The sequence below is a fragment of the Physeter macrocephalus genome, chromosome 8 (assembly GCF_002837175.3).
Source record: "Physeter macrocephalus isolate SW-GA chromosome 8, ASM283717v5, whole genome shotgun sequence".
Taxonomy (NCBI): Eukaryota; Metazoa; Chordata; class Mammalia; order Artiodactyla; family Physeteridae; genus Physeter; species Physeter macrocephalus.
Window position 1 is genome coordinate 8,135,386 of NC_041221.1, and position 26,362 is coordinate 8,161,747.

The 26,362-nt window shown below is 44.8% G+C and overlaps 1 protein-coding gene across 4 annotated transcripts in view; it reads left to right on the plus strand.

Annotated features, from left to right (window-relative positions):
• DYRK1A (dual specificity tyrosine phosphorylation regulated kinase 1A) overlaps window positions 1-4,757 on the plus strand; it is a 143,668-nt gene extending 138,911 nt beyond the window's left edge. For all 4 annotated transcript variants that reach the window (XM_024120033.3, XM_024120035.3, XM_028492669.1 and 1 more), the window contains one exon: window positions 1,495-4,757. In XM_024120033.3, coding sequence (XP_023975801.1) covers window positions 1,495-2,115 — 621 coding nt within the window. In that variant the 3' untranslated portion in view covers window positions 2,116-4,757. The remainder of the gene's footprint in view (window positions 1-1,494) is intronic.
• Window positions 4,758-26,362: the final 21,605 nt, after the last annotated feature.

The window sequence follows — 26,362 nt, forward strand, 5'->3', positions numbered from 1 at the left end:
TTTTGTTTTTTTTTTTTTTTGCGGTACGCGGGCCTCTCACTGTTGTGGCCTCTCCCGTTGCGGAGCACAGGCTCCGGACGTGCAGGTTCAGCGGCCACGGCTCACGGGCCCAGCCGCTCCGCGGCATGTGGGATCCTCCCAGACCGGGGCATGAACCTGTGTCTCCTGCATCGGCAGGCGGACTCTCAACCACTGTGCCACCAGGGAAGCTCTATGTGCCTGTTTTTATGTCAGTACCATACTGTTTTAATTGCTATAGCTTTGTAGTATAGTTAGATATCAGGGAGCATGATGCCTCCATCTTTGTTCTTCTTTCTCAAGATTGCTTTGGCTATTTGGGTTTCTTTGTGGATTACAAATTTTAGGATTATTCTTTTTTTTTTTTTTTTGAAAAATGACATAGGAATTTTGTGGGAGGTTGCATTGAATCTGTAGATTGCTTTGGGTAGTTTGGACATTTTAACAACATTGATTCTTACACTCTTCCAGTCTGTGAGCATGGCCTATCTTTCCATTTATTTGTGTCTTCTTCTTCCAGACCTTCGTCTTCTACAGGTTTTTTACCTCCTTGGTTGAAGTTATTTCTTGATATTTTATTCTTTTTGATACAGTTGTACATGGATGGGATTGTTTTCTTTTTCTGTTTCATTATTAGTGTATAGAAATGCAGTCGATTTTTGTGTATTGATTTTATATCCTGCAACCTTATTGAATTCATTTATTAGTTCTAACAGTTTTCTAATGGAGTCTTTAGGGTTTTCCATATATAATGGTACGTCATCTGCAGGTAGTGACCATTTTACTTCCTTATTTCCAATGTGGATGACTTTTCTTTTTCTTGCCTAATTTGGATTTGTGTTTTAAAAAGACTGTTCTTGCTACTCTTTGGAGAATGGTTTGGAAAAAGGCAAGGATGGAAGATGGGAGTTGATTTAGGAGGCTGTTGTATTAGTCTAGGCAAGAGATGATAGTGACCTAGGATAGAGTAGTCGTGGTGGAGATGGAGAAAAGAGGCCAGATTTGGGTTCTATTTTGGAGGTAGCTTTAGTAGTACTTGCTGATTGTTTGGATGGAGGAATGGTTGAGCAGCTAGATGGGTACTAGTGGTTCTATTAAAACAGGAAGGATTGGAGAGAGGAGGAGCTTTAGGGGGAAAGTAAAGAATGCCTTTTGGACCTGTCAGAAATATTTACTATCTGGCCCTTTCCAGAAGAAGTTTGCTGACCCCTGGCATAAACAGTGCTCCCAAGGAAAGAAAGTGGTGAATAAAATATATGAGTATGTGTGTAACTTGCTAAAAATTGAAGCTTTCATAATAAAATATTTTTCACTCTTGAACACATTTGGAAGTTCGCATTATAGAACTGTCTAACACATTAAAGTTTCAAAACCCTCTCTCTAACTAATGTAAATGCTTGTGTTGTAACTTTTTATTGAAGATTAAAGCTTGGAAACGGTACTCTTAATAAATCGTTTTAAAATCTGTTCTTACAGGTGCGTCAGCAATTTCCTGCTCCCATTGGTTGGTCAGGCACTGAAGCTCCTACACAAGTCACTGTTGAAACTCATCCTGTTCAAGAAACAACGTTTCATGTAGCCCCTCAACAGAATGCATTGCATCATCACCATGGAAACAGTTCCCATCACCATCACCACCACCACCATCACCACCACCACCATGGACAACAAGCCTTGGGCAACCGGACCAGGCCAAGGGTCTACAATTCTCCAACAAATAGCTCCTCTACCCAGGATTCTATGGAGGTTGGCCATAGTCACCACTCCATGACATCCCTGTCTTCCTCAACTACTTCTTCCTCTACATCTTCCTCCTCTACTGGTAATCAAGGCAATCAAGCCTACCAGAATCGCCCAGTGGCTGCTAATACCTTGGACTTTGGACAGAATGGAGCTATGGACGTTAATTTAACCGTCTACTCCAATCCCCGCCAAGAGACTGGCATAGCTGGACATCCAACATACCAATTTTCTGCTAATACAGGTCCTGCACATTACATGACTGAAGGACATCTGACAATGAGGCAAGGGGCTGATAGAGAAGAGTCCCCCATGACAGGAGTTTGTGTGCAACAGAGTCCTGTAGCTAGCTCGTGACTAAATTGAAACTTGAGTTTGTTTCTTGTGTGTTTTTATAGAAGTGGTGTTTTTTTCCAAAAAAACAAAGTGCAAAGCTGCTTGAATCAGAAGGAGATTAACACACTGAACCGCTACAAGAGGGCAAAGCTGACTTTTTTTTTTTTTTTAACTTGAAAAGATTGCAAAGGGACAATGAAGTTTTTTAAAGAGCCATGTCCAAACCCATCTTCACGGATAGCTCAGAGGTGTCCTCTTTTTGCCTCCCCCATTTTAACTCGCCACATCCCAGTCATAGTGGGGTTTTTGTCTTTCTATTCCACAGAAGTTGTTGTTCAGATGTTGGTCTTAATCATTTGCCAACTAATTTTAAAATAAAAGGCACTGCACATAATTTGCATAAAGGGCCCCATGAGGGTGTTTTTCCTTCCATTTTTGTTTTTCCTTTTTTCCTTCCCGTTTTTGTTTTGTTTTCATTTTGTTTAGGGTGGGGGGTGGGAAATTTGGGTTTTTAAGTCCTCTAAACACACTTGGGCACGGAAATGCAGTACTGTAAGGAAGAGGGACCTCCAGCTCACACAAACATCACCTTCAGCTGTATGGAAGGGACGGTTGTATTGGAGTTTGTAAGGCACAGTAAACATGCTAAGTGGCGGGATCAGAACTCTCCTGTCTGAACCTACTGAGGAGCAAAGCAGCAATTGCCTGGGATCCTGTGGGTCTCCCGTTGTTGAGGCCACAGTGAGATAACGTGACTGGTCTCCTAACCAAGGTGCACTGAGAAGCAATCAACGGGTCAGTTGTGGCCAGTCCTGGGGAGGTCTGAGTGGTGGTCTTTGGGATAACCTTTGGCCTTATGGATTTGGACTCAAAATTAGAAGAGCCTACCATTTCAGATGCAATCACTTTTGGACATGCTTTTGCAGACAGTCCTTAATGCTGAAAACACAGAGAATGGGTAATTCAAGAGGCCTTTCTTTTAAAATAGACTTTTGTGACCCACTAATTGTAAGGTATTGCAAGGTCACTTTGCGTGTGTCATAAAGTTGACTTCCTTATTGGTTGAAGGTCACAGAAGTAGTGGTTTGCTTTGATGGAAATAGCTACAGCTGTGTCCCTTCCTGCTTTTTACCTTTTCTTTTGCTTTTTCTCGGCACGTGGTATCTCCACCATTTCTTCTGCACAAAGATGTCTTCTGTTCATCCTGAACATTTTTAAAAAAATGCAGAATTTTATGTGACTGCTTTTTTGCCTCACAATTATGCTGTGAATTTTACAAAAATTTATTTTCTTTTTTGATAATTTATTGTACCAAAGCTGTTTTTATAGCACATAGATGTCTGTAACCAATAATGTAGCAGTTCTGCACTTTGACACAAGGTGTAACTAGACCATTTTTAAATGTCAGTTGAAAATTATGGCTGTACTATTGCTTAAACAAAACTGGAACTGTTGTTGAATCCATAGCCAATACATTTACAGCAATCTGTGTACTGAACATAATAGATTGACATCTAACTCAAGATTACAACAGCTGTTACATCCTAAATGTGTTCAGGCTTCTGAAGGTAAAGGGACACTGGATCCAGAAGCTGTGGAACCAGCAGTTGATTCTCATATTCCTGATTAACCTACTTGTAAACTTGAAAGCAAGACCTTGATTGCACCAACAGGTCCAGAATATGAGCACGAGTAAAGCAAAACTTTTCATGCATGACCTGAAAGGAACAGGCTGGTGTTTAACAGGTGCCTAGTTTTGAGATTATGCTGCCTTAATGTAACACAGTCTGGCAGTTGCTAAATTTGTGTTCCCATTTTAAATTGACCAATTTTATGGTGTTAAACTTTTGAGCGGTTGAGTTGGGAGAATGAAGATTAAGGATTAAGGAATTTACCTGTCCGGGATCAAAGAAGCCTAGAAAAGAAGCAGTAATCTACCTCTGCCGATAACCCTGTTCAAAACAACTCAGCAGAAACACCACATTACTTTTTATTGGTCAATTCCATGTGGCTGACTAGATCAATTTTTTTCTGAACAAAAGCAGGTTTTTATATTTAAACAGTGACACAAAAAGGCTTAAAACTATGGGAATGTGAATGGAAACTTGGGAATATCCGTTTTTATAAACCACAAAAATTTTTTTTGTTGTTAATCAGGAAATCCATATTTATTTTGTATTTAAATGTCAAGCCTGTGGATGGATTTTTGAACTCGGTAGTTCATAAAGTTTACAGTGAATAAAAGGACATCATCTTGAGTCTAGCAATATCAAAGGAATTCAGTAGTTACTGCTGTTTAGGAATATAAGGTGAAGAACATGGGTCAGGTCATTTTTTTCTGTGCTGGTTGCCGCATCTTAACAAGCACCAAAAAACGAAAGCAGTTTTTAAACCGCTATTTACATAAAGGAAGTCATAAAATCCAATGCTTCTGCATACTGTGTTATGTTACAGTCCAGTTTTGTGTGCTTTACTACACGGTTTGGTTACAGGACTTCTGTGCATTGTAAACATAAACAGCATGGAAAAGGTTAAATACCTGTGTGCAGATTGTAAGATCTGGTCCGGACTTGCTGTGTATATTGTAACGTTAAATGAAAAAGAACCCCCCTTTGTATTATAGTCATGCGGTCTTATGTATGATAAACAGTTGAATAATTTGTCCTCAGACTCTTTACTATGCTTTTTTAAAATTAATTTAAGAAAAATGTAAACATAGTCGAAATCTTTCTATGCAGTTAACCTGGTCCAGGTAATGGTCTGGTAGGTATACTGACTATAAGTTTAGTCAAATGTGTAGAAAGGAAAACAGTAGTTACATCAACGTAGGCTTCAGAAATCTTGGAGAGTAAACATTGGAGGTTTAACAGACCATTTTGATTTTTAAAAATTGTTTCTTTACTTGATATTCACAGTTTCTCTTTGATTCAGAGCGTTCATAGTCTGTAATGTTTAGGCTGGATGTGAGAGTTAGGTGATTTTCTCTGGGATTTGACCTACTTGGAAGCAAGAGGAAATACAAATAATATCCGTCCTCTTTCCCCAGATCCTTGATGGGGGCCTATCAGGGACTTTATACAAGAAAGCCTAGAATTCCTGCCACAGTGAATTAATCCTAACCTAAAGTCTCCTGTTTTTTTTATAAGTTAGCCTGCATAAGTATACATTAAGGTGGCTTTCAGAAGGCAAAAAACTTACTGTAAATTTAAATGTGATTTTGTAAAGTTCAGATTGTCTACATAAAGTGCACTTACCACATGTATGAAAGAAACTTCCTTTAGTGTTTTTCTTAGGGTAATGAGCATTTTATAGGTAAGTGGCACATTTTATATATCAGACTCCAAAACACTTAGGCTTATTTTTACTTAATGAATATTAGAACAGTTGATCCATGTGAAAAATCATTAAGGCTACAATAATTATATAAGGCCCACAAGATGACTACTCTGTTTGCTACTGTATCGTCTTTCCCAGCTCCTATGTTGTTAAACTTATTGTTATAATAAGTCTTATAATAAGGCAATACAATGATGAGATAGTAAATGACAAATTTCTTCTAGATTAGTTCCCGTTTCCTTTTGGCCTGCCTTTACTTTGTTAGCTCTCAGAATACAAGTTCAGTACTCATTTTTATATCCATTTTTGTAGTTGTGACCAAAGCTAACAGATCAGACGGTTCATTCCAGACACAGAACTTGGTCTTAGTGCCATATATGAAAAAACGTTTGAAATTTTAAGATTAGCGTTAGGAGAAAAACCGATTGGTGTACTGAGTCTATTCAGATTTCTTAGAATCCTTGGGATTGCTCGGCATTGGGAAGCCTTTGGTGTCAGGAAGTGCAGAGTAGAAGGTCTCATTTTCTTAACCATGGATCTCCTTCCCTACGCTTGTTTCCTAGGGTGAAAACATACGTCAAGTAATTTTTAGTACAAAGAACAAGAAAACCCTAAGAACATAGCGTATTGTATTCTTCACCATCCCTCATAATGCATAGCAGTAACCAGTCTCCCCGTCCCCTGAGAACCATCTTGGGGGTATCACCTGGGCTTTCACACTCTAGTAGTCATTCCTACGTATCCCTGTGTTTAAAGCCCTCGTTATTTTTTTGTGGAAGACTCATTTAGGGCGGTAAGTGGTCTTGTCGGTTTGTGCGTTTTTCTTTCTCCTTGGCGTTATGTACAGCCAAGCTCCCTGGTTTCAGCTGCTCACAGGAAAACATGATAAAAGAGCTAAGGTGTTCTTGCATCATAATTTTTGGGGATACCATTCACCTTAACACAGAGAGGGCCCGAGGTATTTGTCATCAGTTTTCTTAACCTGAGATCTTCAAAGACAAAAGTATTTCTCCAACTAAAACAATGATTTAAATGTGTACCAGATAACTAGGTAGAGCCCCACAGGTTTCAATATCAGCTTCTTTACGTGAGAACACAGGGTTTTTGTTTTGTTTTTTACATAATTTCACACCTTGAGGGTATGACCTTTTATTAAAGAGAGCGGTGGGAATGACTAATTTTCAGTCTTGGCAAGTCATGAATTCCCTGCCACCTACAGCAGGACTTGGAGACGCTGCTTCAGAGCAGCGAGGAGGGAAGATGAACCTTCAGTTCGCTTCCTTGTCCCTTAACTGGATGTCATTGTCCAGTCTCAGCTGGGTTCTGAAGGAACGGAGGTACTGCGGTGGGAATCTTGTTGGCTGGTAAAACGCAGTTTAAATGTGCGGCGGGAAAAATGGGTGACAAAGCTCCTGGTGAAGGATGGAGGAGGTGGGCCGTAAGTGAGCGCACACCCGTTCCTGGTGAAGATGGCGCTCTTGGGTGATGCAGGCTCCGGTGTGGCCAATCGTGTGCTCTCCGATCTAGAAAGCTACTTGAGGATTTTTCAGGTTGCGACATGTAGAGAGGCCATGTAGGAATTATATACATTTGTCTGTTTTAAAGACCACAGTTTATTTAAAATACTTCTGTAAAATTTTATTTTATTCTTGTAAATTTTACTCCCAATATTTACTCATTAATCACTCTAATTGCGTCAGGTCTTTAGCTGAAGCTGCAGTCAAGGGGGAGGATTCAGAGCCAAAGGTAAAATAGAGGGGCAGGCCCTGGGTGTGTGGCAGTTCTTCCTCAGGCAGGGCCAGCGACACCAGCCGAGCAGCTGGGCCCAGGGCTGGGGCCCAGGGAGGTCTGTCAAGAAGGAACAGCTTCGCCAGGAGAGTGTTGAATTGGTTAAAATAGAGCCCAGGGTGGTGAGTCGGTGAGTCACCCCTGACTCACTGTTGGCATAGGAATGCAATAGCAGGCTGGGTGAGGATGGGGCTTGTCAACTCCCTGGACACTAAGATGACTCCTGATGGTGTCAAAGGATTATGTTTTTAAAGATCTAAACCCCAGTGTAGTGAAATAGTGACCCTAAGGAGAAAGTCTTTTCATGGACATCGCAGGCAAGCCCCAGTCTGTTGAAGAGGTGACATGACACACGGGATCCTGAGCTGGGTGAAGTGGTTGACTTCAGGCACTGCTCCACTAATTGCCCAGCAAATCCGTAAGCAAGACCTAGGGGAAAGAAACGGTGAGTTTGGTGAACCCTAGGTGATCTTACCGAACTGTTAAATCAGTGCTCATCAATTCAAAACGAGTTTTCGACCCTGCCACACATCTGACTCACCCGTAGAACTTTATAAAATCACGGATGTGCTGATCATGTGCTCCCAGAATTTTTGATTCAGAGAGTGGGGAGTGGGGCCTGGGTCTCTGCTTTTTAAGTGGCTTTACAGGTGACTGTGCCCTTGCATAGGATGACTCGGAGGGCCCAGAGATAGGCTTGGCTAACCGGACAGGAGTCTGAACTGAAGAACGTTTTAAAATAGTTTCATTATTGAAGTGGATATAATTAAATGTATATCAATGGGTAATTAAAATTCACAACTTAGCCTGCATTATAAAATATTATAAACAAACCTCCAAGAAAGGCAGAAAACAGCAGATGTAAGTGTGTAAACCTTTCAGTTTGTTTCTTGTCATCTTCGCTTTTGGAAGAGGTTGGTGTGACATCCTATCAGTAGTTCTCAGATGTCCCGTGAGAATGGCACGTGTTAAGTTTATTTCGCAGAGATGGGGCTGGGCCGTGCTGCTTCACACCTCAGTCTCGCGTGGTCTTTGTTGGCCCAGTGGCGGATTCTCCAGGGCAGGAGCCACCTGGTCTGAGCGGGCAGACGTTCGGGAGGGCTCCACAGTGCACTGGCCGCGGTTTTCAACGCTAGAGTCGGGTTGAAATCCTTGCTATCCTTGCTCTTATCCAGGGCAATTTGTTTTACTTCTCTAAGCCTCACTTTCCTTTTTTTTTTTTTTTTTTTCTTTTTTTGGTAAAATGGGAATAACTGTAGTATCCACTCTGGGATTTTATGCAGGCTTCACCGAGATAATGTACGTAAGAATCTTAGCACAATGTAGGAGGTGCTCAATAAATATAATTTGGAACTAGAGACCTTGAGTCCACAGTATGAATGGATCTACTTCTATATAAATTTAACAAGCATCCTGTGGGAAACTGAGTAGTGTTCTCTATGAATGATTAAATAGGATTATTTTCCAGTTTACTTTTATTTCTGGAGTCTGTAACTGGATGTTATTCCTTTACTACTTGATTTTGCTACTGCACAGTACCTACATCTATTTTAGAATTTTGAGGTTGTGTGTTTTGTAGTTTGCTTTGATATAATGTGTGATATTTAAATGTTTTATAAAAGATTTTCTCTGTAACTTAAAGGAAGCTGTTTGGAGGCCTATCTGTGGAAAGGTCCTATTTTTTAACAAGCACTGTCATTCAACCTGGCCGTCCTGTGTCCCGTGGCCTCTCCCCACGTCTCTTTTCCCGCTTGAAGGCATATCTTACATTTTTAGCCTTCAGAGATTTGACTTAGTAAAAAATCAGTTCCCAAGTTCATAAACAGTGATATAACTGGGGAAGCTTTCAGAACTTAGTTATAACCCACGTGTTAAAAGCTTTAAGGAGCTAGCTGCTGCTTGGATTTTTCGTTTTTATTCTTTATTTTGTTCATGTGTTAGACGACTCTGTACCTCCACCAGCTTGGGGGCCCGTAATTTGTCTCCCTTTTCTCTTCATTCCTAAGGCATCCTCCTTTCCTCAGAGCAAGCATAAGGACAGAAATGTCTTAAGACAGAAAGTCTGTTCCTTCGAGTTAGAACATACGTACGTGGTTGACGTTACCGCACAGGAGCGCGTGCATAACGTGGCCTGTGGCTGCAGCTGGATGGAGCTCACGATGGGTCTAATAACAGATTTAAATGTTTCCCTGAGGTAGATAAAATGCTTTGGGGAGACAAGAGTTCCCCGTGATCCTAAATTTCACGTACAATAGACAGCCTTCTTGTTGTAAACCAAACTGGGCTGCTTTTGTGCCTCTTAATAGCTCTCCGTCTTTCCCTGACCTGCTGGCACATCTCTGCCCTCTGGACATGCCTGTGGCGTGAGGACCTGGCCAGCAGGAGCCCTGGTGCTGACTGCACACCTCGGATCAGGGTAGGATGGGGGTGAATCTAAGACTGCTGTCAGACCTGAGAGATGCTCTGCCGTTTGCAGGGGGGCTCACACGGCCTTCATCACCACCACTCTGACTCAGTACGACTGTCGCCCAGGTCCTGCCCCCGGCGTGGGGAGGTGGGCGCTGCTGAGACCGTGGACACTTTTCTGAAGGTGCCTCCTGCCCACGTGTAAGGGCAATGATTTCACATCTGTGCTGGTCCAGGAGGAGTCAAGTTAGGGCTTGTCCCGTGAGGCTGCCCCCGTAGTCACCAGCTGCGGTCCTCCGCAGCTCAGCTTGCTCGGTGGGTGAGGTCCCTGCCTGGCTTTCACTAGGAGCGGGGCGCTAGCAGTGACTCCCCTCACTGGTCGGATAAAACCGGAGTGAACTTGAAACATCTCCCCTGCTGCCTGCAGAAGGCGCTCCGAATCAAAGCGAGCAATCAGTACTAACCCTGGAAGTAGAATTTATAAATGGAAAGTCCTACTCTCTCTCAAGTAAAATGTCTTGCTAGCTGGAGGGAGGGGGTATGTCTTGAGGCAGGTGACATGAGGACTACCTGAGAGAAATGTATCATGACCACCTGTCATGTGCAAGGCACTTGGCTACGTCCTAGGGGTGACGCCAAGTCCATCACTGTTCCTGGGGGTGGGGCTCAACTCCAGCTGAGCCGAGTGTTATTAGAGTGTCAGGGTGTGAACAGGGGGACCCTCTTCTGGTCCAGGGACTGGAGGGGGTTTCCCTGAGGAATTGAGGGTTAGGCTGCTAATCTAATGGGTGAATGGGAGTTAGCCAGGTGGTGGTGGGAATGTTCTAGAATCTCGAAGAAAGTATGTTCAGAGCCTGACGAAATGAGGAAGTGAGAGGCCTTGCGGGTATCTGTTCATAAGCGGATGGAGTCCAGAGCTGCTTAGGAAGGAGAGCTGGCAGGCCTGGGGTGTGGATCGGACAGAGTGAGGGGTGGTAGCGGGCAGGAGTGGAGGCGTTGGCCTGAGCAGCTTGGTGGCGGCCGTGCTGTTCCTGGTATCAGGAGCGTTTGAAGTAGAGCCGGTCTCCTACACCGTCTCCCTGCAGTTCAGGACTTTGAGTGCTAAGGGCTTACAGGACATTTAAGTGGGCATGTCAAGCAGATAATTTGATATAAAAGGACAGGTTGAAGGGGCGAAGGTGAGGCCTGGGGTGGTAGATTTTGGTCCTTCTGTAAGCAGGTGATGGTGACTGAGGTGACGTAAAAGGAGGTGGGAGGAGAGCCCGGGCACTTTCACCAGAGAAACCTGTATACTCGGAAAAGTAAGAGCCCAGGCCTGCCTTGAGCCTTCGGATGATTTAGGACTAGCGAGGGCAGAGAGGTCAGCGAGGGCAGAGAGGTCAGCGAGGGCCTCGCCACCTGCGTAGTCTGGGCACTTGCAGCATCAGCTTCACCCATCCTGCCTGTTAGAGACGCAGATCCTCAGGCCCGGCCCAGACCTGCTCGGAACCCGCATATTAACAACGGCTGTGGGTAATTCATACGCACGTGCACGGGCGAGAATCGCTGGCTGGCACCTCCCTGGGTGAGGTGAAAACCTAAGAGAAACCCTGGAGAAAACCTAAGAGTTGAAGCAGCTTGTTCACGATGCCACACCTGACCAGTGACAGCCTCCAACTTCCAGGCCGGGCTCTGGCCGCCACGGTGACCTCGACTTTGGGGATCACATACCACAACCCGCAGCTGCTGTGACCGCCCGAAGCGGAGTTGCCGGTGAGGCCGATATCAATTCATGTAGACTCTTGGCATATGGGCTGAGTAAGCCGAGTTATTCTGGAAGGACTGCACTGTTCTCATGAACCACGATAGACATGGCTTTCCTGAACCTGGAAATGTTGAACAGGTTTATCTCTGATTGTCTTTTCATTTAACTGTGTAACTAAAATCGCTCCCGGGAGACTCTGGAGAGTGAAGACGGAGATTCTGCTGTTTCCCCTGCTCCTCCTCTAAATGCTGCTCCTTTGCCCCCGTTCCTCTCTCCCAAGGTCATTTTTCTTCCTTCCGGTTGCCAGGGTCCAGCATTCTTACTCCGGCTTCACCTCTTCCCTGGCGGTGTTTCAGGCTGGTGTCTGGGGTGTCGCGTGACAAAGTCGGGAGCCCTTCACGGAGACTGTTTCTCCCACGTGGCGGCCATAGGCCCCTCTTGTCTTTCCCACCTGTCCTCCAAGTCCAGACAAATTGTGCAAATCCAGATTGCAATTCAGGCCCCCAGCCCGTGCCTCTGGATTAAGTGAGGCTCTTGAGGGCTCTCTGAACAAAGGTAAAAATAGAGTTGTAAATGGAAGAAAAAATAAGGAGATTCATTCTGTTTTAGTGATTATCAGGGAAGCCTTCCCTTTTTTCTCCTCTCTGAGGCACTTCAGCTTGCTCGCTTCTTGCTGCTGTTACGCTCACATTTGCCCACGCGCGGCTGGCAGCAAGCCCCTCAGCACATCTTGCCAGGGCGGTGGGCCCCTCAGGAACAGGAGACTCCGGAAAAGCAGGGATGACTCTGGCCTCTGCTTCCTGTCTGTCGCCAAAGATTAGGTGTTGGCAAATTACAGCCACTCTCCTGCTTCGGGATGGCCCGCCCAGCTAAGAATGGTTTTTATATTTTAAATGGTTGAAAAACATCAAATGAATAACATTTCATGTTGTGAAAATCATATGAAATTTAAATTTCAGTACCCATAAATGAAGTCTTATTGGAACCCCACCACATTTTAAAATTTGCATATTGCCTGTGGCTGCTTTTTGCCGCGCTGGCAGCGTGGAGGAGTTGCCCCAGAGAGCATGCGCGGCGCGCTCGTTTTGCCCTGCTGTTTGGTGCCCTACACGTGGCAGTGACAGTTTTAAATCAACAGTATTTTACCATGCCACGCATTTATTTTTTGTTACCAGTGTGGTCATTATGTCAAAACAAGAGAAGAGGAAAGTGGATTTCAAATATCACAGCTTTTAAGACATGATGGAGTATGGGTTATTTTGTTCCCGAATTAAGTGGCAACACACAATGATATGGTAGCTGTCACGTTACGAAGAATACAATATATGTTGGCATTACCAGTCTAAACATCCAACAAATGACTTCTAACTCACAAGAAAGCAATGGCCAGGAAAATTAGAAAATTTAAAATTCAACATCTAATCACAGAATTCCTTCACAGAAATAAAAATTGTAAAGGAGGCTGCAACCAAAGTCAGTTTCTGATTGGCTCATTTATTAGGCAAGCAGGGAAAGCCACTTACCTATGGTGGGTTAATTCAATAGTGTGTGATGCAGCAGCTGAAGAAACACCACCAGAGAAAGTAAGCCTGTTTAGAACTACCAGCCTTTCGATGATAACAGTTTGCTCCAAAATTTTGCAGACAACAGGAGTAACATCAATAGTCAATTTAAAAACAGAGCAAGTGATTTTGAGTGTTTTTCTGTGACTCTTTTTACAAGAGTTGATGTATGTTAGCTTACTTGAGGAGCCTGTGCTAAGTTGGAAATTAGCCTTTGTCCATACCCTGTGGTGTAACAACTACAGGCAAAAATATTTTCAAAGTTGAGAAACTGAGTACATCCTGAAGTGGAATCTGCTAAGATGTGCTACAGCTGATGGGGGAAAAAATATGTGAAGAGTAGAAAAAGGATTAAGAGAACAAACTTACAATGCTTGTGATAATATAAGGTGTTAAAGTGTAGGGTTATTTGTTGTATTATTTAAATCAATGGGTATGTTGTGGAAAATATTTGAATCATGTGTTATTGAACCAATATTGTCAACAGTGAACTTCAGTTGCTGTTGTGGACTTATCTGGCAACAGTTCCATGAATTCTTGTCAGAAATAGTAGCTGAAAGTCCTGACCTGGTCCATAACACAGCAGTTCAGTGGTTTAGTAGTCGTAAAGTTTATTTCGATTTTGACCTCAGGACCAAGACTGAAACTTTTCTGAATAAGAAGAACTGCCCTCAAAAAAAAAAAAAAAAAAAAAAAAAAAAAGAAGAGGAACTGCCCTCAACCACTATTGTCAAACACTGAACAGCTTTGGAAATTAGCTTTTGCTGCAGATTGATAATGTTTCTTAATGAATTCTATCTAGAATCACAAGGGAAAACTGTTTATACATGGAATTCACACTACGGTAAAGTCATTTCAACAAGAACTAACGTTGTTGGGATCACAACTAATGTTAACATGTTGTCAAAAGTTGAAACAGGAAGCAAGACTTCCGTTATTCCCACACGCATTTGCAGCAGGTATATTATCTGAGCTCATACTACAGTTCCAGGAGCCGTTTTTAGACCTTAATGTAAACCCAAAAGAAATGTGCACATTTCAAAATCCATTAACTGCAACTGAGGAGCTTCCATATAACCTTCAACTGAAGTGATTAATCTGCTAAAAAGCAAACATCAAGAGAAAAATCTAATAGGATTCTATAAATGTCTTTCTTTCTTTCTTTTCTTTTCTTTTTCTTTTTTTTTTTTTCCGCCACTCCGCGCAGCATGTAGGATCTTAGTTCCCCAACCAGGGATCCAGCCCATGTCCCCTGCAGTGGAAACGTGGAGTCCTAACCACTGGCCCACCAGGGAATTCCCTATAAATGTCTTTCAAGCGATAAATATGTGCAGTTAAAAATCTTGTGCTCATCGACTGATATCAGTATTGGGAAGTACCTATCCGTGGGAAGACATTTTCAAACATGAAGTATGTAAAATCTCATTACAAATCAGCATTAACATATAAAGGTGTGCAATTAATTTTGATACTGATCACTAGCTTTGAACTTCAGTTAAGTGAAATGTTATCCCCCCCAAAGAATTCAAATTATTCTTATGATTAGACCTGTATTACACAAAAATTATACTCAATTGTTATTATATTTGGCTTTCACCAATTAAATTTTTTGTGTTTATTATATAAATTCCTACACAATATCCTAGAGTTTTGCCGCTTGGCCCAGAAAACCTAAGACATTTAATATCTGGCCTCTTAAAAAGTCTGCCTTCGGGACTTCCCTGGTGGCGCAGTGGTTAAGAATCCACCTGCCAACGCAGGGGACACGGGTTCGAGCCCTGGTCCGGGAAGATCCCACGTGCTGCGGAGCAACTAAGCCCGTGCGCCACAACTACTGACCCTGTGCTCTAGAGCCCACGAGCCACAGCTACTGAGCCCACGTGCCACAACTACTGAGCCCGCATGCCTAGAGCTCACGCTCCGCAACAAGAGAAGCCACTGCAGTGAGAAGCCCGCGCACCACAACGAAGAGTATAGCCCACTTGCTGCAACTAGAGAAAGCCCACACGCAGCAACAAAGACCAATGCAGCCAAAAATAAATAAATAAAATAAATAAATAAATAAAAATCTGCCTTCTCCTACAATAGATGGAGCAAAGAAAGAGTAAGTGGATTCAGTCTCCAGCTGAGTACTCCAAAAAGCAAATTCGGGACGGGGGTCCAGGACCCTCTGGCCCTACTCCCAGAAACAATCTCTGCTCCCCGAAGAGTCTTTGGGCCACGGTCTGTTGGTACAGGACCAGGCCATGAGGCAGAGAACCACCAACGGGACAGCCCCGTGTCCAGCAGCAAGGAGTGATAGACCAGTCTGTGGCTCAAAGCTTGTCTACTGACAAGGTCTGTCCTCGGATGCCTGACCTCCACTCATCAGTTTGCCTGTGCAAAGGCGTTGAAAGGTTTACCTTTTCCTCCTGATGCCAACTGGTTTTCCGGTTCTCTGCAGACTTCAACCGGGTGTCCAACAATTCAGTTCACTTCTGACACTATCTACCTGGAGTTAGCATCAGATTCTGCATGTAAAAGGGTTCAGTCCCGCAAGACTGCCCCCACTTCAGATGCCAACCACAAGTTCTCAGACTCCTGTGCTTCTGATCGACCAGGGTACTTAACTTCTCTGGGTCTCAGTTTCTTCATCTGTAAAATGGGGATGAGACTATTACCCACCCTGTAGGTTATTGTGGGATTAAATACATTTATATTATATTATAAATAATCTTAGAATGGTGCCTGGCACATAGCAGAACTTAGTAACTCAGTTTTTTTTTTTTTTTTTTTTTTTTTGCGGTAGGCGGGCCTCTCACTGTTGTGGCCTCTCCCGTTGCGGAGCACAGGCTCCGGACGCGCAGGCCCAGCGGCCATGGCTCACGGGCCCAGCCGCTCCGCGGCATGTGGGATCCTCCCGGACCGGGGCACGAACCCGCATCCCCTGCATCGGCAGGCGGACTCCCAACCACTGCGCCACCAGGGAAGCCCAGTAACTCAGTTCTTATTAGTTGTCCTAGCTGCCCAGAAGGTAAGGACTGTTACCTGCAGCTCAGTAACTGGCCTAAGGTCGCAGAGCTATTAATTTTGGAGTCAGTTTTCAAGCCTAGGTTTTCAGACTGAGCGAGTTCACTCACCATTACCCCAAACCGCCTCCCATCCAAGCCTCCACCCCGACTCCAGCTCTGTCTCTTGCCTCCTATGCCCCCGGTCCATCACTTACCTGATAGCATTCTCACAGACAAACACTGACCTCCTCCATTTAAAATCCTACCCCATCACTGCCAGGATATAATTTAAGGTTCCAGAAAATTCATTCAAGAGCTGACACCCACCTGCCCCACTGAGCCACAGCCTCCTGTGTTCCAGCTTCACCAGCCTCTCAGATGGGCTTCCATCAGCCTTTGCTCCCAGCCTGATCTTCTGTGATGCTTTCCTGGTCCTCGCCAGCGCCCCCTCCCTCCATGACCCAGGGTCCTGCCTGTGTTCCACGGCTCCTGTGTGCAACCCCAGACATCGACCAATGTGTCAGAGTTAACCATGTCTCTCTGGCCAGCACCTGGAGGGCAGGCCTGCTTCTCCTACCTCCTCTCTCTCCAATGCTCGGGGTAAAGTCAATACAGGATGTGGGATGCATGTGGAGTAAAAGAATGAATGGGAGCATCTGCTTCCTGGAAAGGAAGAGAATATGGCCGCACCCGTTAAGTCTCTCTCCAAAAGCTTTTTGAAGCCTGTGTGTTTGGGACTCCCTGAAGCAGGAAGTTGCTCACAGAATCACGGATGGAGAGACACCATGTCTCACTCTTGTACCTGGCAGAACATTCTCAGGCCAGAGAGAGGAATCAGCTACCTCTACCCCTCTGGCTTTAGGGAAACAGAGGGGTGCTACACCTCCATTCACGGTGTTGACTGAAAGAAAAACACACAACGTAAGAATTATGAGTTAAGTTTTATTCAAGGATCTTACTGAGGACTATAGCCCAGGAAACAGCCTCTCGGTAGCTCTGCGGGGACCGCTCCAGGGAGGCGGGGGGAGGACCAGAATATACATGATTTTGGGCTCAGGAATGCGTGCAGTCAAGCACACATCTTGGTTAAACACTACTGCTAGTCACAAGGAATAGGTATCTCAGTTAATGATTTTAGTGCTTTTCTATGTAGGGGAAGATGCAAGAATCTGGGTTCATTAAAGTTCTTTCTGAGATGTACATCCACCTATCTGAGGGGTGTGTTTTTTCCAAAGCACAGAGTGCCTCTTCCTGTTTTCTGTCCTGAATTTCTTTCAGGGTGAACTGCAGGTCCCGACAGCAGTGACTAAGGACTTAATCCTCGTAGAACTGAATGGTGGGTAACATTCTTTGTTTTACGGTGGATACCACCCTGGGGCAGATTCTTTTTGTTTTGTTTGCACAGATCGGAAGCTTGGGGCTGGGGGCCATCGAGGGGGCCTTTGTGTATCCAGCATCCAGGCTGAGCAGGGCTGGGTGGGGCTGGAGTGAGGTTGACATGCCAGCTATCAAGAGGCCAGGGTAGGGGTGCAGGTGGCTCGAAGGGGGCTGGAACAGGCATTGGACCACAACTGCAGACCGGGAAAGGGGTGAAGGAAAACAAAAAAAATAGGTAAGAATTGCACCAAAGGAATTTTGTTTTTTGAACCTGAAGACGATTTTTTAAAAATGGACAAGTTTCTTTGGGTCTCTGAGTATTTAATAAATGGTTATATGTTTTATAAGCCTAAATTGCAAAAACTCTGCGGTGATGAAAAGTCTGGGCTTGAGAAGTGTGCTCATCTGGGGCCCAGGTGATACTCTTCCGTTGAGAGACATGGGACAGGAGCCCAATGTCACCACATAGACCGGAGTCACAAGAGCAGCATCAGGGTTTTATAAGAAGAAAATAAACCCTATTCAAGATTAAATATATAAATCTTGGGTTGGGAGGTGACAGCAAGTGTTAACATACTGTCAAAGGAAACTTCTTGGACCTTAAAACTACCTCTAGAGCATTGACGGCTCAGTCTTTCTAGAAAGGCCCACGGCTGCAGGGGACCAGCTAACTGCCCATCTGTGATGCTTCCGGTCAAGCTGAGTGGTGACTTTTGCCCTGGAAAGGGTGAGTCTGCATCTTCTCTCCTTTCTCGGACTAACTTTCAACCCTGAGAAAGGGTTTGTTCTTGTGTGACCGAGTTCTCCCAGGACACAGCAGCCTTGGGGTGAAAGAGGAACTGTGGTGAGAAGACAGAATCTCCCAGTTCCGCCCCCGCCCCGCCCTTACCTGTCCACGCCCAGCCCTAGCTCTCCCCAACACCTGTGGAGCGTGATGTCACAGACCTCCTGCTGCTGGAAGGGCCCGTCTCCAGGCATCCTGGGCTAATCTCCAGCGGGCCCTGAAAGCACTGTCTGCCCATCACTTCCCTGGCCGCCTGGTCTCAGATCTGCAGAGCTGAGAAAGTGGGGCAGCCCCTTCACCCCAGCGCTCATTTTCCCAGGGCTGCCCTGGGCCCCCAGTGCTGGGGGGCCGGGAAAGCTCTGGGCACGCCCCACTGCAGGACTCCTTCCAGACAATTCCACTGGTTTGCTGTCCTCAGATCTGGCTTCCGGGCCTCTATGTCCTTGGGAGGAATTATTTCCTCTTTCCCTTTTGCAAACCTCCCTGGCAGCTGCCCTGGCTGGCCTTCGGGGCTGCGGCAGGCCTTAGGTAGTAAGCCACATCAGGCACGGCTGAATGTGAATGTCCACTGGTTAGAGCTTGATTTGGGTGCCATTTGGGGCATTTTCTAGAATGATATTTTTTATGACAAAATTCCAGCTATAGTTTCTAACTGTGGTAAGGACAAAAAGGCAATGAGCTTCCCAAACTAGAAGTATTCAGAGACTTTTTGAGCACAGGCTCCGGACGCGCCGCAGGCTCAGCGGCCATGGCTCACGGGCCCAGCCGCTCCGCGGCACGTGGGATCTTCCCGGACCGGGGCACGAACCCGCGTCCCCTGCATCGGCAGGCGGACTCACAACCACTGCGCCACCAGGGAAGCCCAATAGACTTTTTGAGTTTCTATGATAATATGCCAAAAATCACTTCAACTTACCTTTCTTTTTTTTTTTTTTTTGCTGAAAACATGATATTTCACCCAAATTACTTCAGTAATTTGCATCTCTATAAAAATGACAATTTCCTGCTTAACCAAGCAAAATTAACAGTAATACCTTACTGTCATCCAATACCAGGTCCATAGTCAAATTTCCCCATTGTCCCCCAAATATATTTCACTGCTGATTTGTTCAAACTAGGATTCAATCAAGGTCCAGACATTGCATTTAGTTGTTGTGTTTCTTAAGTCTCCTTAGATCCAGAAGTTTGTTCTCTATATTTTGGGTGATAGAACAGTTTTCCCCACTCTAATATGTTTAATAGTTTCATTTTTTACATTTAAATCTTTGATCCATTTGTAATTTATTCTATTGTATCTTGTGAGGCAAGGATTCGATTTTGTATTTCCCCAAATGGCTATGTGGGTGTTTCAATACCTTTTATTAAAAAGTCCATCTTTCTCCCATTAATTAAAGGTTTCACATGTATCCTCTGTCATATGTTAACTGTCATAATTACTTGGGTCTTTTGTACTTTCTAATGTGTTGCATGGTGTGTAAGCCTACCCATATGCCACAAGCACACTGTTTTCACTGCAGAGGTTCTGTGGCACGTTTTAGTATCTGGCAGGCCAGTACCCCCAATTTATATCACTCTTTTCCTCACAGTTTTCCCGGTTATTCTTGCTGGTTTATTGTTTTCCATATGACTTTTCAAATAAATATATCTAATTTCAGAAGAAGATTCTGTGAATGATGAATTGATTTGGGAAGAATTGATTCCCTTTGATGTTGAGTCATCTTATCCAAGAACATGGTCTGTCTTTTCATTGGTTAAATCCACTTTTGTGTCTTTCAGGAGTGTTTTAAAATTTTCTCATAAAAGTTTTACACAATTCTTTTAAATTTTACGCTGAGGTATTTTTCCTTTTTTGTTTGTACTGTAAGTGGGATTTTTCTCTTCCCTTATATCTTCTAATTGGTTATTATATGAATATAGGAAGGCTATTTATTTTATGGTATTTTAATGTTAATTTTACATCCTTACTAAATTCTCTCATTTTTTTTTAGTATATTGTCCATGGACTCTTTTGTATTTTTCTAGTATGCAATAAAATCATGTGCAAACAGGGATGTTTTATATTTTTCTTCCAGCGATTATCATTTTGTTGTTCTCTCATCTAGTGACATTAGCTAATAATTCCAGTGCAGTTATTGGAGTGGTAGAAAACATAGTGGACCTCCTTGTCTTACTCCTGGCTTTCTTTATAATTTGTACAGTTGTACCAGTTATCTTTTGATTAGTGTTTGCGTAATATATCTTTTACTATCCTTTTACTTTCAGCCTTTCTGTATCCTTCTGTTTTCTATCTGTCTTTTGTCAACAGCACAGAGTCAGACTGGACATATTTTTATCCACCCTGAAAGTCTTTTTGTTTTTAATTGGACTTTCAATCCACTTAGATTTAATATAATTGCTGATGTATTTGGAATTGTACATTGATTCCATATTAATTATATGTTAGATTTTAGATTTAATATAAGTAAGAATATATTTGGAATTATACATTATTTAGAATTATATTACCTACTCTTTTTGTCCCCAGTGATTTCTATTTCTATGTCATTTTCTTCTTCTTTTGGGTTGATTGTATATTTTTCAATTATCATTCTATTTTCCCCATTAGTCTGGAAGTTATCCAACACTCCACTTGTCTTTTAGTGGTAACCATAGAGATTAAAAAGTGTGACACTCATTTATCTAAGGTTACTATTATTAAAGCACTTCACCATCTTTCTAGACGATGCAAGGATCTTAGAATATTTTTAACTGTACATACTTCTCAATTTACATGATATGATTATCATATCTGAACTCTATTTTTAGCCCACAGTAGATTTTATTGCTTTCTATGAATTCAGCGGTCGGTAGGATTTACCCACAGTAAGAGTCACCCTTTTTCATACTCTTCACTCCTTCCTGCATCTCTGAGCTTCCAACCAGGATTGTTTTCATTCTGCTTGAAGGACACCTTTTAAGTTTTTGTGTTTTTTAAATTGCAGTCTACTGGTAGTGAATTACTTTAGTTTTTGATATTTGAAACTATTCCTTACCTTCATTTTTAAGGCATTTTAGTTTTAACTTTTAATTTTTAAATAGTTTCAGGATTATTAAGAAGTTACAAACATAGCGCAGAGGGCTCCCGGATACTTTTCCTCCAGTTTCCTCTAAAGTAACCATGTTCTGTAGCCATAATACAGTTATGAAAATCAGGAGGTTAACACTGATACTATACTATTCACTGATCTACAGTCCTTATTCAGATTTCATCAGCTGTCCCACTAACGTTGTTTTTCTGGACCAGAATCATGCGTCGCATTTAGTTGTCATGTCTCTTCTGTCTCCTATACTCTAGGACAATTCCCCAGTCTTTGTCTTTCAGGACCTTCACAATTTTGAAGAGTTCCACCCAGGTATTTTATAGAATTTCCGTTGGATTTGTCTTTTCTGATTTTTTTTGTGATTAAATTAGGGTTATACATTTTTGGTAAGAGTACCAAGAAGTGATATTGTGCTCTTCTCATTACATCACACCAGGAGGCATAGGCTTTTGTTATATCTTATTCCTGGTGATGTTAACTTTGATCCCTTGGTTAAAGTGGTAGTTTTCAGTTTTCTCCTCTGTAAAGTTACTAGCTTTCCCTTTGTAAGTCATAAGCATTTGATGGGCGATACTTTGAGACTATGTGTATACATTAATTTATTTAATCCTGTATAGCAAGTTACCCCCAAAGTTAGTGGCTTTAAAATAATAACCACTTGTTATCTCACAGTCTCCTTGGCTGAGGGATCTGGGAGCAGCTCAGTGGGATAGTCTGGCTGGGGGTCACTGGAGCTGAGGTTGTAGTCAATGTGCCCATCAGGACTGCAGTCATCCGAAGGTTCGACTGGGCCTGGAGGGTCTCCTGCCAAGATATCTCCCTTCCAGACTGCTGGTAAGAGGCCTTAGGTAGTCACTGAATCCAGGCAGAAGCTTCGTTTCCTCACCATGGGGATCTCTGCGTATGACCCCTACAGCATCCTCACACAGCACCTAGCTTCCACCAAGTCCAGTATGCCAAGAGCTTTAGGTAGAAGCTACAAAGTCTCTATGGCTTATCTCCTCACTCTGTCATTTCCTCAGTATCTTATTGGTCGTCCCTAAATGGGGAGGGGTCTACACAGCAGCAGGAGTACTGGGGCCCCGGGCTCATCGTTGGCCATCTCCGTGGACCTCGGTTCCTCTGGGCTTTTGACCCTACCTTCTCAGGCATCCTTCCTTCTCCATGAAAGGTAGCTGATGTTTGCTGCGGAATTGTTTGCTTAGCCTGTGTGTCAGTCGGGGTCCATCCAGAAGACAGAAACCACACAGAAATGTGTACAGGGAAAGCTTAGTATAAAGAAATATGAACAGGAGTACCGGGGAACTGGCTAATAAGAGGACGCTGAAGAATACAGGCACAGAGACTTCCCTGGAGGTCCAGTGGTTAAGACTCCACCCTCCCAACGCAGGGGGCTCGGGTTCAGGCCCTGGTCGGGGAGCTAAGATCCTGCATGCCGCGCGCTGGGGCCAAAAAAAGAAATAAAAAAAGAACAGGCACAGGTAGTCGGCACCGAACCTGGGACTGAGACAAGCCCCTCCCAGGGCTGAGATCCAGACCCCGCTGTGCGGGCACGGTTCAGGGGATTACAGGGACTTCCCCAGGCAGGAGTTGCTTGCATTCCACCCTGCAAAAGGAGGTCCCACGTCTCGGAACCCTAGCGGCTGCCCCAGGAGGTGCTGCAGAGGCCCCGCGAGAAGAGGGGCGGGCTGGCCGCCATCTTGAGCGAAGGCCCCTCTGCGAAGCGCGCCGAGCGGTGTGTCCAGGGCATGGGCTCCCGGCCGCCTCAGCTGCCGGCACGCTGCCCTGAGCCGCCCGCGGAAGCCGTCTGGGGGCGCCTTGCTGCCAGCCACATCCGAGGAGACGTGACGAGCCAGCAGCACTAATTCACACCGGACGGACTCAATGACGAATATGAGGTCAAGCGTTTATTTCCTTTCGTAAGGAGGGAAAACAAAGCTTCTGAGTTCCAGTCTAACCGCGCCCTCATTTGCCAAGTTGCCAAGGTCCTAGCTGCATTCAGCATGAACTCTCAGCGACAGCCCCGGGGTATGGATGGATACACTGAAAGTGTTTGGGGCCTCCCTGGTGGTCCAGCGGTAAAGACTCCGTGCTCGCAATGCAGGGGGCGTGGCTTCTACCCCTGGCCGGGGAGCTAAGATCCTGCATGCCTCACAGCGTGGCCAAAGGTTAAAAAAAAAATAAGTGTACAGTTTGATTAGTTTCAACGTATGTATACACATGTGTAACCACCACCGTTGTCGGATAACACTTCCATCTCCTCCAAAACCCCAGTTCCCGGAGTGGCCCCTCCTTCTTTCTGCCTCAGCCACTTAATGCCCGGAGCGTTTCAGCGGTTAAAACAACCTGAAAGTGTATAGAGGGGAACCAGTTCCTGAGAGGACAGACAAGAAAGGCACAATGAGGGAGTGATAGCGACTGGAGAGACTTGCTTTACCAGATGTCAGAAGGTTCTGTAAAGCCGCTGCAACCAAATCAGGGTCTAGGAACAGACCACGAGATCCGAGGAAGAACAGACAAGCCTGAAATACGGCCCACCGTCTATGGATGGAATTTAAGACGTGACAAAGGCAGTTCTTTTCAGTGGAAAAGGTTTCCTGTTCTGTGTGTTCTCGGTCTCAGGGGCTGACATACGTAGTTATTTTAACCCAACATGGACACGGTTCAAGGATTTACAGGATCACGGGAGGAACAAAGTGGGTAACAGAGGATATAACACTTAAGAAGGATTTTGAATGAGAAACGAGTTTGTTCGGGGGACAAGGAAGTCTCATTTTGGACTTCTGACCTCCAGAACCGTAAGACGATCCACCTGTGATTGTGAAAGCCGGTGAAGTTGTGGTCGTATGTTACAGTAGCCACAGGAGCCCATGCAGGTCGAGTAGATCAGGTTGGTGGTACCTCAAGTCTGAGGGGAAGGTGGAGGTGGGGGGCAGACTGGGGTTTGGGGCAAGACCAAGGGGCTCACGGGACAGGCTGGCAGTGACTCCCGTTTTCGGATCGTCACGCTGGCAGGAGGGTTCAGAGGCAGGCAGCGAGGGGCTGTACTCTTTGTTCTACACAGATGACGTTTTCATCTTGGTGACCTCACTCTTGAGAACAGCCTCTCAGGGGACGTGTTAGTGGGTATCACTGTCACGATACGTGAAAGGTCACATGTTTTCTTCTGTTTCAGGGTTTCTGCCAAGTTTCTCCTGACCTCCCCCTTGGACAGGCTGGTCGATTCATTCAGGCGTCACGAGGCAGAAGAGCTGCGGGCGAGAGGGAGCTCCAGGTGAGTCAGGCCGCCAGGAGGGGAGGAGGATGCAGGCGGAGGGTGACACCGGGAACAGCAGAGGCCACGCAAGAGGGACCGAGGGGCCCCTAGACACATCATCTGTGACACTTGCTGCCCATCTTGGTCAGAAGGCCACGCCTGGCTCCTCTGGGGGCTGTTCTTTGGCCGTCACCTCTGCTGTCGTCCAGGGTTTCTGTGCGTGGAGACCCCCTCGCTGAGGTAGCCCAGGGGGTCTTGTGACCAAAAGAGCTGAAAACATTCTGATTATCCTTAGTTATTATTGTTATAATAATCGTTATATGTAAATCTCTCATCTAAAGTTCATCTGACCCAGTTTAATTAATTCCAGGATTCAGGTCAACGCATGGTTATTTTTGTGTTTGCTCAAAAGGGTGTTTCTTGCAGACGGCAAGCAATATGAGTGTTTGCTATTTGGTGACAAACGGAGCTCAATGAAAAGCACTGTCACTTTCAGGAGCGGCTGTTTTGCACAAGGGTCATTCGCCCAGTCGTGGTGGACAGGGACCCACGCTTGTTAAGAGGTTGCTGTCTTTAAGCGAAGCCGAATTCCCGCTACGCTCCCCTGTGCATATGGTGCGATCTGAGGCCACCGGCCACGAGGCGCTCCCACCCCGCCCCTCCTGACACCCTCCAGGCAGCCTTGGTGACAGCCGGGCACTGAGACGGGCGCAGCGGTGTCCTTGTAGGTTCTGAAGCACGTGGTGGGGAAACTGGGCCTGTGCCGCCCAGACCTTCAGATTCTCTTGATAGACGAGACGGCAAAAGCATTTATAAGATGACAAATTAGGATTTCTGTGTTGCCATCTGTGATCTGTTAGATGATCAAGAATGTACATTTCCCTTCCTCCCAATGCGTTTCTGGGTGTCTTTTGAGAAAATGCAAGAATTGAGGATTTTGTGTCAACCTCTGTGGCCTGTGGGTCACTCCCGTCAAGAGTAGTTAGAACTGGGGGGTGGAGGTGAAACGCGGGGAGAAGCTGAAGGTGCAGGAAGGGGCTGTAGGTGGGGACGGTTTGCTCATGCGTACGGTCTGAGGGTCCCCGTGCGGGCAGAATGTTTTCACGGGCAGCCTGAGGTTCTGTCCTGTCATCCTGAGTACCTGGGAGGGAAGCTGAGAAACAAACAGGCAAAACAAGGTTAACAAAGCTCTTCCATGTCAGTGGACAAGGTAGTGGGACCTCATTCATACTAAGTGTTACTGTCATCAGTGTTGCCCTGGGTGCACTGTGAACGCAGAGGTGCGTATAAAGGCCTCCTCTCTGGTCCTCTAAACTGGACTCTCCTGTCGAGCCTGTAGTCCGTCACCTCCCCACCCTGTGCTCAGGGTGCCGGGGGGACCGAGCATCCTTCCCAAAGACTCATTGACTTGTTGCCTCTGGTTCAACACAGACCAGACTTGCAGCCAGTTTGCCTTTGAAGGGAAGGTGAAGACGTGGCTTCAGGAGTTTGGTGAGCAATGACAAGGCTGTTAGAAAGGGGACACTGAGAAATTGAGTTCACTGGGATTGGCTTTTTATTTGCTTCCTTACTCAAAAGTATTAGCCGTTTACGATTTCAGGGTAATAATTTTGTTTAGTACAGCAAACAATGATTTAGTGCCTGCTGCCATATGTCTTTGAGAGTCAGATGTTGTCGATGGTAAGATGGACGGTTCATTTATAACAGCCATGCGGGAAGAATGAGAGGAAACACCATGACATAAAGGGACCCACTGATTGTGGGATTTGTTCTAATATTTGAATCCTTGTAATGCAAATAAATAGTGTGCTCTTTTCAAACTGAGGGAATAAGTCAAGTGTGACGAGGGGAAACAACATTAAGACGAGCAATAAAAATAAGACTCCTTGGTATTAAGAACCCTTCCTTCATCTGGTGTTATGTGTTAGGTGGACTCTGGTAGGTT